Source organism: Aquarana catesbeiana, linkage group LG07 (assembly GCF_042186555.1).
Source record: "Aquarana catesbeiana isolate 2022-GZ linkage group LG07, ASM4218655v1, whole genome shotgun sequence".
NCBI lineage: Eukaryota > Metazoa > Chordata > Amphibia > Anura > Ranidae > Aquarana > Aquarana catesbeiana.
Window position 1 is genome coordinate 154612057 of NC_133330.1, and position 13761 is coordinate 154625817.

Genomic DNA, 13761 nt, shown 5'->3' on the forward strand with positions numbered 1-13761 from the left:
TTCACAGAGAGACATATGGGGCAAACTGGACGATTTAGAAAATCGCTCAAGAAGAAACAATCTGCGCATCATTGGCCTGCCAGAGTCGATCCCAGCCTCCCACCTTACAAACATTTGTGCGAAAACCATCCCAGAGCAACTTGGCCTCCGCATACCGTGCACGGTTGAACGAGCACACCGTATGGGTCAATATTCTGACACACGCGCTAAACCTCGGCATGTGATAGTGAAATACTTAAACTACGCCGACAAAAACGCCATAATGCAAAAATTTCGTTGCACGCGCTCACTGGTGGTAGATGGCGCGAAACTGCTACTCTTCGCGGACTATTCCATAGAGGTAATGAAACAACGCAAGGCATTCTCCTCGGTATGCTCCACTCTGCACCACAATCAGATCCGATTCTCCCTAGCCTATCCAGCTGTCCTCCGCGTTCAAACATCTGAAGGGGAGCAACTCACCTTTCATACACCTGAAGAGGCGGAGACTTACCTAACCAACAGAAGCTCCGAAATGGAACACAGTGCCGCGGCAGAGGGATCACCATCGTCATCTTCACAGCATGCGTATGGACCCCCTAAGCACCCCCGAAGCCCGACCAAACCTCCATATAAGCGCAGCCGCTTCACCAACCAGGAAGATCGCTCTGGGAATCGTTGAAGGAACTGACGGAGGACTCCACATCATCACCCTTTTTCACATCGTCATCTTAGGACGGGTAGTATCAACCCATCTTATACTTTTTCTTTTTTTTTTCCTTACAATTTTTTATCGTTAAGATGAGGATGCTTGTGATGTCACTATAAACTGCCGTACATGCTCTCTATAGAGCACTACCTCTTCCAACCTGTAGCTGAAAGTTACGCAGTTAAGAATCATACAGTTATAATGTTATAGTCATGTTATTCAATAACAGCCATAGTCCCCCACTACCTGGGAAACCTTCCTTTTCAAGGACACTTGCAATGTTATGTTTACTTGTATTTTCTATTTTCTGGTCTACTTAAGCCTAATCTTAAGAGGGGGGCTCTCCCCTGTGTTCAGCGTGCCTCGCCATTGATTAATTTAAACATGCACTACCTCCTCAGGGGATCCCCCCCCCCCCAGACCACCCTCCCTTCCTATCCTGCACCCCCCCCCCATTCCCCTTTCCTCTCCCCTACCTTCCTTATCCCCACCCCCCGTTGCTAACACCCTGCCCCTAAGTGAGAAGCTGGCAATCAATGGGAGCTACGCTAACTAGATAGGTGAGATCTCATGTGGAAAAAAGAGAAGTCCACAACTCAAGTTATGTATTTCCTTATACGATATACTGCCTTATTAATGTTTACAACTTATTGTTGCTTAGAGAAGTTTAAGTTCATGTTTGCCAACCTAGTTCATATGTCTTCAGGGGTTCTGAGGCGCTTTGGCGACTCCCAGGAGGTAGATAACACATCCACTCAGGGGCTTCTATGCAAGCTCCTAAACCAAAACACTTTCAAATACCGAGTATGTCACAGTCTGCACTTGGGAGTCACCTAAAGTTTGTCTCGTGGAATGTTAAGGGGTTGCGTTCCCCTAACAAACGTATGTCCATCCTCAGACACCTGCGGCGTCTCCGGGCGGATGTGGCTCTACTTCAAGAGACGCATCTGTCTGCAGACGATATGCAACGTCTTCGCAGATTGTGGGTGGGCTCTGTTTATGGTTCACTAGCAGTGGGCCTTAAAGCAGGTGTTGTTATCCTTCTGCATAAAAATCTACAGCACAAAGTCAGAGATGTCAAGGTTGACTCGGAGGGAAGAAAAATAACTCTACATCTGACTATAGATGACAAACACATAGCACTTACTAACATCTATTCTCCCAACTCCCCTGACACCTCCTTCTTCCAGGATTTAGTGAAATGGGTGCTAACTACACCAGAGACGCTACACCTATTGGGTGGGGACTTTAATTCAGTCATGTCCCCCCTAGCTGATCGCACAGGTCCCCCTACACATAGAACACACACCCGTACCCCCTCATCATCTGCAGCCACCCTACTGTCACAAGCCGTCGCCTCCATGCAATTTGTGGATGTCTGGCGCTTAATGCACCCAACAGAACGGGAATACTCCTCCTTTTCACCCCCGCACAATACGTTTTCACGTATAGACTATTTTTTTGCCTCCCCGGCCCTAAGCTCCATAATCAGTGCACCAGACATACAAGACGCAGTGATTTCAGACCACAGCCCAATCGTGATTCATCTCACCCAAACAGCTCGCTCATCTCCCTCCCCTACTTGGCGCTTCCCCTCCTATTTAGCTGACAATGAGGACTTTCAACATACACTATACTGCGCCTGGGAGGAATACATCTCCACTAATGGAGCTCACATTACAGATCCTAACCTATTCTGGGAAGCAGGCAAGGCCTTCTTAAGAGGTAAAATAATTTCATACACAACCCAGTTTAAAAAAAAAGCCAAGCAACAGTATAGTAAATCAAGCGAAACCCTACGCCTGGCTCATGAGCAGCTCACAATAAACCGCACTATAGAAAACATACAAAAATGGAGATAGGCCAAAAGCACCTTTGACCTATGGGCAGAACAACATGAAGCGGCCAAAACATCATACTCTTAGTTACATTTTCATAGATTTGGAAGCAAGGCTGGTAGGCTCCTGGCCAAGATGTGCTCAGGCCCCAGACGTCCCACCCGTATCTCAGCTCTTAGAGCTAAGACAGGCTCTATGATCACCTCCCCAGCTGAAATTAGCAACCTACTCGTGGAATATTATACCAATCTATACAAAGCTGACCCGACTGACTTGCCTACCACTGACTTACTGCTCGACAAAATACGTTTACCCAAACTCCACCACACACAATTAGAGACGATTAATGCCCCCATCACTGTTGATGATATTCGATTCACGATCAAAAACATGGCCTCGGCCAAAGCCCCGGGACCCGACGGATATACCGCTGAATTCTATAAAATGACCAAAGAATTTATCCCTGATACTTTAAAACATGTTTACGCAGCTATGTGGGACGGAGGGCCCTATCTTCCTACGGGAACACAGGCCCACATCAAATTAATCTCTAAGAAAGGGAAAGACCCCCTACTACCGGGCTCATACCGGCCGATATCATTAATAAATGTTGATGTCAAAATCCTATCCAAAATAATTGCGTCACGGCTAGCTCCCCTACTGCCATCTTTATTACACCCAGCCCAATCTGGCTTTGTTTCGGGCAGATCGGCCACCCTAAACATTCGCAAAGTGTTAATGGCTCTAGAATATGCCAAAACTCACAAAAAACCTCGCATAGCGCTACAGAAATGATGTCTCCCGAAGGGCGAGGGTGGGGCGGGACTGCCCAATATGCGTTTCTACAACCTGGCATGTTTACTTAGACAGGGCTTAGACTGGCTAACTGGTGGTTCTAAATATTCCAACCTATACTTAGAAGAGGCTATGGTACACCCATATACCCTCTCGGCCATCCTCCATTCTAATCCCAATACATTACCCCCCCACCTCAAAACAAGTGTAATAATTAAGGATACGGTCGTTGCATGGAGAGAAGTAAGAAAATTGCTCAAAGTGCCATCCAACATCTCCAAATACCTCAAAATACAAGGCAACCCTATGTTCCTTCCATCTATCATCCACAAAGCTTTTGGCCAATGGAAACTTAAAGGCCTCACAGATGTCTCCGCTTTTTATCTCAACAAGCCGGGCAAATTCAAACCGTTTCATACCCTGATGCGGGAATATTCCCTACCACCAACACATGCTTTCTTTTATCACCAACTCATCAATTATCTCAAATCATGCTCTGGTCCTAATACTAACCCACTTGAAACATCCTGCATTGATACTCTCATCAAAAGCGATAACTACTCCATCTCCAATATTTACTCCTGTCTCATACAACATCAAACACGGAAGTATGCCCTCAAACCCTTTCAAAAATGGTCACACGTCTTAGAAGACGAATCTCTGCCAGAAAAAATTCTTGAGGGGTACAAGACAATCCGCAACCTTACTGCTTCTGAATCTTGGAGGGAAACACAATTCAAGATCATTCACAGAGCTTATTTCCCTTTCCGCTACAACAAGAAGGACCCCACCCAAGCCCAATGTTCCTGGTGCAACATACCTCGCCCCACGTTACTACACAGACTCTGGGACTGCAACAAGATTGATGCTTACTGGACTAAGGTGATCACCTACATCAACGAGGTCCACAAAATTCAGTGCACAAAGGACCGCTTACTATGCCTGTTCAGCATACCCCCTTCACCCTCATCGCCAACGAGGGTCTCACAAAATATTCCACATTGGGCTCACCTCTGTCTTCTAGTGGCTCGCAGGACTATCATGACTCACTGGATATCAGCTACTCCTCCTACCCTAACAACGTTTAAAAAAGCCTTGGCATCACTTTTTAATCTAGAAAGGCTGGACACCATCACCCTTAATTTCCGATCAACTTCCCGTTTTTTCAAAAGATGGAGGAAATACATTGAAGCTACATTCGCTCCGCAGGCACTGATCGAAATAATGAACCCATTTCGATACACGAAATGGTACTTGACAAAAGATGTCACCAATTCTCTAGGCCGACTCAAAATACCCCCCACTCCAGATTCCTTTATTTTTAACCCACCGTAGGTTATCCATAAATTCATTGTCCCCCTTGGCATCCACCCTCTCAAGTTTAGTCAGACGCTGCCTCCACTCCTGAAGGTATTTAGATGTTAAGATTTTATATGTCGAGCAAAGTTTCACCCCATAAGGTTGATGAGATGGCAAACATGAACTCCCCCATCTTCCCTTTCCCCTAATTTTTCTTTTTCTTTTTCTTTTTTTATCTCTCTGTTACTTCTCTTTTGATCTAACTGATATGACAAGATTGTATTTCAACTACTAAGTCATTCAACTGTATAGATTGTAACGATTAATACTCTGTAACTTTTGTAACACTAAGTCTTATACTTTTGTATGCCATAAAACCCAATAAATATTTTTCAAAAAAAAAAAAAAAAAAAAGCTAAAAAGCCTGGAGTACTTGGGTCTGATCATAGACACAGCCCAGAAAAAGGTGTTCTTGTCTCAGGCAAAGATCAATGCCATAAGAGAGCTGGTGCAGATGGTCAGGTCGAAAAGAGATCCCTCCATTCACCTTTGCATGAGGTTGTTAGGAAAGATGGTGGCTTCATTCGAAGCGGTTCCCTATGCCTAGTTCCATTCGAGACTGTTGCAAAACAGTATCCTGTCTGCTTGGAACAAAATGGTTCTAGAGTTGAGAACTCACTACATTGTCTTGATGTAGTGCGAGTGGTCAAGGTCTATTTAAAGACTGCTCAGGTCCGAAAGACTAATGTCTTCTTATGCTGCCAGAGGGTCCTAGGAAGGAACAGGCAGCGTTGAAATCCACTATTGCTAAGTGGATTTGGCAAGTTATAATTCAGGCCTAATGATTAAAAGGGAAGATTTCACCTTTTTCATGTCAAAACGCACTCTACTAGAGAAGTTAGTGCTTCTGGGGCAGTGCATCACCAAGCCTCCATGGCTCAGATCTGCAAGGCCGCAACTTGGTCTGCAGTCCATACATTCACCAGATTTTATCAACTGGATGTAAAAAAAAGGTATGAGGATATCGCCTTCGGGCGCAGTGTGCTGCAGGCAGCAGTATAGGTCCTCAAGTCTGTTGGCGCCCTACGGGTTGTGTCTCCCTCCCCTCAAATAGCATTGCTATGGGACGTCCCACATAGTAATTACTATGCTGCTCTGTGTCCTGTGATGTATGGTAAAGAATAGGATTTTTATAACAGCTTATCTGGAAAATCCTTTTTTTGGAGTACATCACGGGACACAGAGGTCCCTTCCCTCTTATTGGGGTATATGTATATTTTTTTGCTACAAAAACTGAGGTGCTCCCGGTATGGGAGGTGTTATATAGGGAGGCAACTTCCTGTTTAGGGTGTGCCAGTGTCCATCACCTGAAGGTGGCCTATAACCCACATAGTAATTACTATGCTGCTCTGTGTCCCCTGATGTACTCCAAGAAAAAGATTTTACAGGTAGGATTTTTATAACAGCTTATTTTTTGCCCATTCTTTGCAAAATAGCTCAAGCTCTGCCAGATTGGATGGAGAGCGTCTGAACAGCAATTTTACAGTCTTGCCACAGATTCTCAATTGGATTTAGGTCTGGACTTTGGGCAATTCTAACACATGAATATGCTTTGATTTAAACCATTCTATTATAGCTCTGGCGGTATGTTTAGGGTCATTGTCCTGCTTGAAGGTGAACCTCTGCCCCAGTCTCATGTCTTTTGCAGACTCTAACAGGTTTTCTTCTAAGTTTGCCCTGTATTTGTCTTCATCTTTCTTCCCATCAACTCTGACCAACTTCACTGTCCCTGCATAAGAAAAGCATCCCCACAACATGATGCTGCCACGACCATGTTTCACAGTGGGGATGGGGTGCTCAGGTTGATGTGCAGTGTTCGTTTTCTGCCACACATAGCGTTTTGCTTATACGCCAAAAAGTTCAATTTTGGTCTCATCTGACCAGAGCACCTTCTTCCACATGTTTGCCATGTCCCCCACATGGCTTCTTGCAAACTGCAAACGGGACTTCTTATGGCTTCTTGCCACTCTTCCATAAAGGCCAGATTTGTGGGGTGCATGACTAATAGTTGTCCTGTGGACAGATTCATTTTCCTGAGCTGTGGGTTTCGATCTCTGCAGCTCCTCCAGAGTTACCATGGGCTTCTTGGCTGCTTCTCTAATTAATGCTCTCCTTGACTGGCTTGTCAGTTTTAGGTGGACGGCCATGTCTTGGTAGGTTTGCAGTTGTGCCATACTCTTTCCATTTTTGGGTGATGGATTGAATAGTGCTCTGTGAGATGTTCAAAGCGTTGGGTATTTTTTTTTTTTTTTTGTTTTATAACCTAACCCTGCTTTAAACTTCTCCACTTTTTTTTTTTTTTTTTTTTTTATCCCTGACCTGCTGTCTGGTGTGTTCCTTCGCCTTCATTATGCTGTTTGTTCACTAAGGTTCTCTAACAAACCTCTGATGGCTTCACAGAACAGCTGTATTTATACTGAGATTAAATTACACATATGTGGACTCTATTTACTAATTAGGTGACTTCTTATGGCAACTGGTTCCATTAGATTTTAGTTAGGGTTATCAGTAAAAGGGCTGAATAAAAATGCACGCAACACTTTTCAGATATTTATTGGGAAAAAAAGTTAAACCATTTATCATTTTCCTTCCACTTCACAATTATGTTCCATTTTGTGTAATATATTTTTACATTTTTGGTTTTAACATGACAAAATTTAAAGGGGTATGAATACTTTTTTAAGGCACTAAAAGCAGCATAAATGAGTACTACCCCCCCAACAGATTTGTCAGAAAATCTTTAACTTTCCTTTCAGAATCCACGTTTTCTATGGGACACTATACTACAAAATACTCCTACAAATGCGGACCATTGATTGCAACTAAGATTTGTTAATTTGCACATGCACAATAATTTTTCCTAACAAATTCATTCGAGACCATGTTGCAAAAATGAATACACCCCAATAAGTCTTGGGAGCAAAGCTAAATTTTAGAAAAAGAAATCCTAATTCACAAGAATTCAGCTACAGGTGAGTAATTATTCATTAACCACTTCAGCCCCGGAAGATTTTACCCCCTTCCTGAACAGAGCACTTTTTTACAATTTGGCACTGCGTCGCTTTAATTGATAATTGCGCGTTCATGTAATGCTGTACCCAAACAAAATGTTTGTCTTTTTCCCACAAATAGAGCTTTCTTTTGGTGGTATTTGATCACCTTTGCGGTTTTTATTTTGCGCTATAAACTAAAGCGTCAATTTTGAGAAAAACTGTATTTTTACTATAATAAATATCTCCCAAATTTTTCTTTAAAAAAACACATTTCTTCATCAGTTTAGGCCAATATGTATTCTTCTACATATTTTTAGTAACAAAAAAAAAAATCGCAATAAGTGTATATTGATTGGTTTGTGCAAAAGTTATAGCGTCTACAAACTATGGGAAATATTTATGGTGTTTTTATTTATTTTTTTACTAGTAATGGCAGTGATCTGCGATTTTTAGCGGTATTGCAGCGGATGGATCGAACACTTTTGACACATTATTGGGACCATTGACATTTATAGAGCAATCAGTGCTATAAATATCCACTGATTATTGTATAAATGTCACTGGCAGGGAAGGGATTAACACTAGGGGGTGATCAAGGGGTTAACTGTATGTTCACTCACTGTGTTCTAACTTAGTGGGGATGGAACTAACTAGGAGATTGTTCCTACTTTGTAGGAACTCACAATCTGTCTCCTCTCCTCTGACAGTATAGGGATTTGTGTGTTTACACACACACACATCCCTGTGCTTGCTCTGGTGCACGCGATCGTGCCCGCCGGCCACGCGCATCGGGTCCCCTGCTGTGCATCACGCACACCCTCTGGTTTCTTTCCTGGGCAAAGCCGTATATATACGGGATTTCGCCCAGGAGAGCCATTCTGCCACAGTATATCTGCGTGAGCCGGTCTGCTGGACACCCGTTTAACCGGTTCCAGACAATTTATTATAAAAGGGTGTTACATAACCACTTCAGCCCTGAGCCTCTTTTTGAGATTTGTTTACAGGTTAAAATCTTTTTTTTTTTTTGCTAGAAAATTACTTAGAACCCCCAAACATAATAAATAAATACAATAGTTGTATTCATACGTTTACATACCCTGGCAGAATTTGATTTCTTGACCATTTTTCAGAGAGTATGAAAAACACAAAAACATTTCTTTGGCTCATGGTTAGTGTTTGGCTGAAGCCAATTATTATCAATCGAATGTGTTTACTCTTTTTTTTTTTTTTAAATCATAATTGCAGCAGAAACTACCCAAATGACCCTGATCAAGAGTTTAGATACCCTAGTGATTTTGGCCTGATAACATGCATATAAGTTGACACAAAGGGGTTTGAATGGCTATTAAAAGGTAACCATCCTCACCTGTGATTTGTTTGCTTGTAATGTGTGTTTGTGTATAAAAGGTCATTGAGTTTCTGGACTCGGCGGGAGGGAGGGGCCCCTCTCTCGCCACAGATAAATGTGATCTTGCGGCGAATCCGCCACATAGACCACTTTTATCTGAAAGTGGACTGCCCGTTGAAAAGGATAGCGGGGTTATGGCAGGTAGCTGCTATAACGATATTCCTCTTCAAACAGTCGACATATAACGACGGCAGGTGGTCCATAAGTGATTAAAGTGGTTGTAAACCCTCACCAGTGAAGTGAATAACCTCAGATGATACACAGAGATGAAACACATCCACCTACATACGTTTTACTTGTCTACAGTCTTCTCTTGTCTACTTGTCAAACGTGCAGATTTGTGATACAATCCTAATGCATCTGTGAGGAGTACAGAGAAGGGGGTGGAGAGCTGCAGCTACAGCTCTGATACACCGTTTTAGAGCTGATTGGAGAAAAAGAACACACACACACACACACACACACACAGAGGAACGAAGGAACATGCAGAGCTGTATTCTGAATAGACAAGCTCTGTGCTGCGCTTCCTCTCTGTCACAAATTTTATCTTGTGTCAGGGAAATTTTCTCAGAAATGACTCACGCTGAGGCGCCAGAGAGAAACAACATTCAGAGCTTTGGAGAGGGACATGTAAACACCAGAGATATGTGCTCTGTTAAGATTTCATGATAGGGGTTTACAACCACTTTCATTTAAACTCCCAGGACCTTTTATGGTTATGTGGATTCATTGTTTCCTACAATGCCCTACAATGTGGCATGGGCCAGCTTCTGGTGCCGAGTACTGTCAAGGGGCCAAATCTCAGCTCTTATGCCCACTCCTTGGTTCACACCTTTTGTTTAGGGCATTGCCTAAATCGCCCATTACTCAAGGTCCTTTCTATGACCTTATCGCAGAAGGTAACCGTTTGTTTTGCCATCACTCAGGCCAATAGGGTATTAATGGTGGTGACATGGTCTATTAAATCACCCTTTCTACTATTCTCACTTTTTTTGTAAAGGTTTTGTCCTCCCTTAAACCTTTTCACCTACATAGAGATATTGTGCTACCCTTCAATCTGTTTGTCATGCTCTCACCCTAAGGAGGTTGCTTTCTTGAAAAGGTATGGCCAGTCAATTTGCATCTGCTGTCTGCCATAGCTTCTTTCAAGGAGAAACCTTTTTCTCTCTTTGTCTGTACAGAGGATCCCTGTGAGGGATCTCCAACATCTAATCCAGTACAACTATTGCATGTGGGATTTGTCACCTTATTTTGCAGGCTTGTTCTCTCAAGGAAAGGGGGGCACACTCTTCTCTACCGGAGCAGTAGATGTAGGCTTTTCATCAGCTGGGAACCGACTTCCAGGTTCACAGAATTTTACCTGGTGATACCTGGAAAAGGTAGATCATTTTGTGACAGCTTCAGAAAGGACACTTGAGATATACTTTGTCTCAACATATTTTAAGTGCCATTTATTTAATATTTTCTACCCCTTTTAATGTTTTATACAACATCTGACAAGCTCCAATAAGTAAACTGAAAAGTGGCTTTTCAGTTGGTATTATGACATATTTACAGGTATTAAAGGAGAAGTCCAGCCAAAGCTCGTTTTTAGCAGAGAGTGGACTTAAGTCCGCTCTCTGCTGATGTCACAGAAATTAGTCCAGGCACCGCATCATGCCATCAATGGGAGTCTGGATCCGCCAGGTGCCTGGACTGACACCCGAGCCGCTGAGAGTGCTACTCCGCCTCTTCCACAGCTCAGCGCTCCAGTGAGCGAGGAAGAGTGGAGAGATGCTGATTGACAGTCAGCAGCTCTCTGCTCGGGGAGCTGAGAACCGAGCCATCAGCGATGTTCACTCGGTTCTCAGTGTAGAGGCACCGGGGGACAGATGCAGCATTGGACCGATGCTGCATCCACCGAGGTGAGTATAAATATGGAAAAAAAAAAATGCTTTTTTTTCTTTTAATGCTCAAAAATTTGCCACAATTTTAGCACCTGTAGTCCTATGTGGAAAATAAGGGGAACGGCTAGTAACCATGGTCCTTTAGTGCTCCTGTAATGTAACATTTTTTTTAAATGTCTGTCTGACAACTTTCCTCATCCTTCTCAGACAATGTAATCCCCCCTACACCATCCAGTTTGACAGGTATTCAAGTGAGGAAAGTCTAACCTAAAGTACGGTGGACTTTTCATGCAACTTCTCTGCCTTCTGTAAATGTTAAGTTCATTGGCAACCACTTTTTTAAGAGTGGTCATAGGTGATACCAGACATAAAGTCATTCTTTCTTTTTGCAGAATGAAGATGATGTTACTTATACAGCACGGCGCCTACTGAATATTCTGAAGATATGTGCTGGATTGGTGCCTGGTATTTCATCACTTTATCTGGGTTCAATGATGAAAAGTTTTTAACACCGTTAAGTATGTAAAATTCAGGCAACAGTGCATGAAAAAGATCTAAATGTATAAATACTTTTAGGTGACGTATTGCTTGTATTAAAACGCCCCATTCTGTGTAAAATATATTCTTTTTATAAATTGCTGGTGGGTTACAGTTGGCAGAACAGAATATCAGCCAACTGAATTTTAGAGTACTCCCCTAATCATGAAAATATCTAATTTTGAGTTTGTGTGTCCTGCTGATTGTTTTCTTCCTCCATTGAAAAGCATGCTAGTAACATAATCTGAAGCCAAGTGTGCCTCAAGATGAGCAGTAGGGAAATTATATTAACAGCTAGGGCATGCCTGATGCAACACTTTTAATGTTATTCCTTAAGACTGCAAAATAATATACTATATTAATACCCTAAAAGTCTAACAGCAGTCACTCCAACAGAAACCTATCAAAATGGTTTTCAAGGTAGCCGTTCTAGGAAGTAAGAAACCTTTAAAATATGTATAGTTATTTTGCCTAATGCAGGCTCAAATCTATAGGTCTTTTAAGCAATGAGTGTATTATTAAAATGTCTTTTGTAAATACTTAATTTATGGCATACAGTTCACTTTGGTAACATGCATATTTGACTCAAATGTATATGTTAATAAATATCTGACTGTGTTTATAACTTTTAGATATCTGTACAAATATGAAATAAAGTAAAACTATAATTCCTAACACAAATATTACACAAACTTACTTCTGAAAAGGTAGGCAGAAATAACTGTCTTGCCTATAGCAGAGAGGGAGTTTATACCAGCTAGGACTGCCAATAGGTGGTGCTTTGTTCTTTTTCGGCCTAATGTCCTATTCCTGTAGGTGGCCCTATGACCCTATGGTCAAGAATAGAAGAGCTGTGTCTGTCAATGAATGCAAGTGAAATAAAATTTTGTTTTTCTGATGCAAGTGGTTGTGACTTTTTTTTTTTTTTGTGCTCTCTTTGGGCAAGAGATGCAGCTATGTGAGGTTCAGGCACTCCTTGACATTTGCTTTGAAATCAGTGCCTTTCTTTGTATTCAATAACCGTTTGTGTAATGTGAAATTAAAAAAAAAAAAAACTATAATTCTTATTTGTACACCTTTTTTTTTTTTTTCTTTGACCTGCTCGAAGGTGAAACTTTGCCCCAGTCATGTCTTTTGCAGACTCTAACAGGTTTTCTTCTAAGTTTGCCCTGTATGTGGCTCCAGCCATCTTCCCATTAACTGACCACCTTCCCTGTCCTTGAAGAAAAGCATCCCCACAACATGATGTTCCCACCACCATGTTTCACGGTGGGCATGGTGTGTTCAGGGTGATGTGCAGTGTTAGTTTTCTGCCACAGATAGCATTTTGCTTTAAGGCCAGAAAGTTAGATTTTAGTCTCATTGTTTAAGGAAAAGGGAAGGATCAGATCAGGAAGAAAAAAAAAATAGGCCAACATCCCAAAATTGACTAAAGAGCAGAGAGGGACCCCTTTAATAGGACTTTTAAGGCCAAGTAGGTAGAAAATATATATATAAATAATTCAAAATATGCTAACAATATAAACAAAATCACAATATAAATTTTATTGAAAAGTACATGTAAAAACAAAGGGGTGGCTGATGTATTAATTGATGCATCTACAATGTGCACAAAGTAACATAAAGTGCTACAATATCCTAATGGGTGTCACAATGCATGTACCGAGACCAAGCACACCATGATGAACTGACACATTTCAGAAATATATTCATTCCTTCTTCATGGCTGTATATTAGCAGAACAGGGTTACTTCTATAACTAAACATGAGCATAAGTACATTATCATCCACTACAAAACACTTGGTTAATTGGTGTAACTGTATAAACGGGGGTCAGCAACCCGTTGATCACGAGAGGGTGACGGGTAGATCTCGTGTCTGCAGTGCCGACCCCGCTGTCAAATCAACTCCTTCACGAACAGAGCAGCACACACAATCAGCTTGCTCTGCAGCACGGCTTCACTGACTCCTGTGCGATCCTCCCCTCACATCCGTCCCACCCATTCTCTACATCTCACACAGGCACTCGGTATAGATGTCTGAACAAGCAGGTAAGGAACTGATAGTTAGGGAAGGCAAACAGTATTGCGCTGTATACTCCTGATCTGTGACGCTGTGCTTGTATATTCCTGACCTGTGATGCTGTGCTTGTATACTTCTGGCCCACAGGTATGCTCAGCTGTATACCCCCTGATCTTTGCTGGGCTCTATACTCCTGACCTTTAATGCTGGGCTATATACGCCTGATCTGTGAACT

The 13761-nt window shown here is 42.3% G+C and overlaps 1 protein-coding gene across 3 annotated transcripts in view; it reads left to right on the forward strand.

Moving 5' to 3' along the window:
- CENPM (centromere protein M) overlaps positions 1–12407 on the forward strand; it is a 194921-nt gene extending 182514 nt beyond the window's left edge. For all 3 annotated transcript variants that reach the window (XM_073592751.1, XM_073592753.1, XM_073592752.1), the window contains one exon: positions 11360–12407. In XM_073592751.1, the coding sequence (XP_073448852.1) occupies positions 11360–11476 (117 nt within the window). In that variant the 3' untranslated portion in view covers positions 11477–12407. The remainder of the gene's footprint in view (positions 1–11359) is intronic.
- Positions 12408–13761: the final 1354 nt, after the last annotated feature.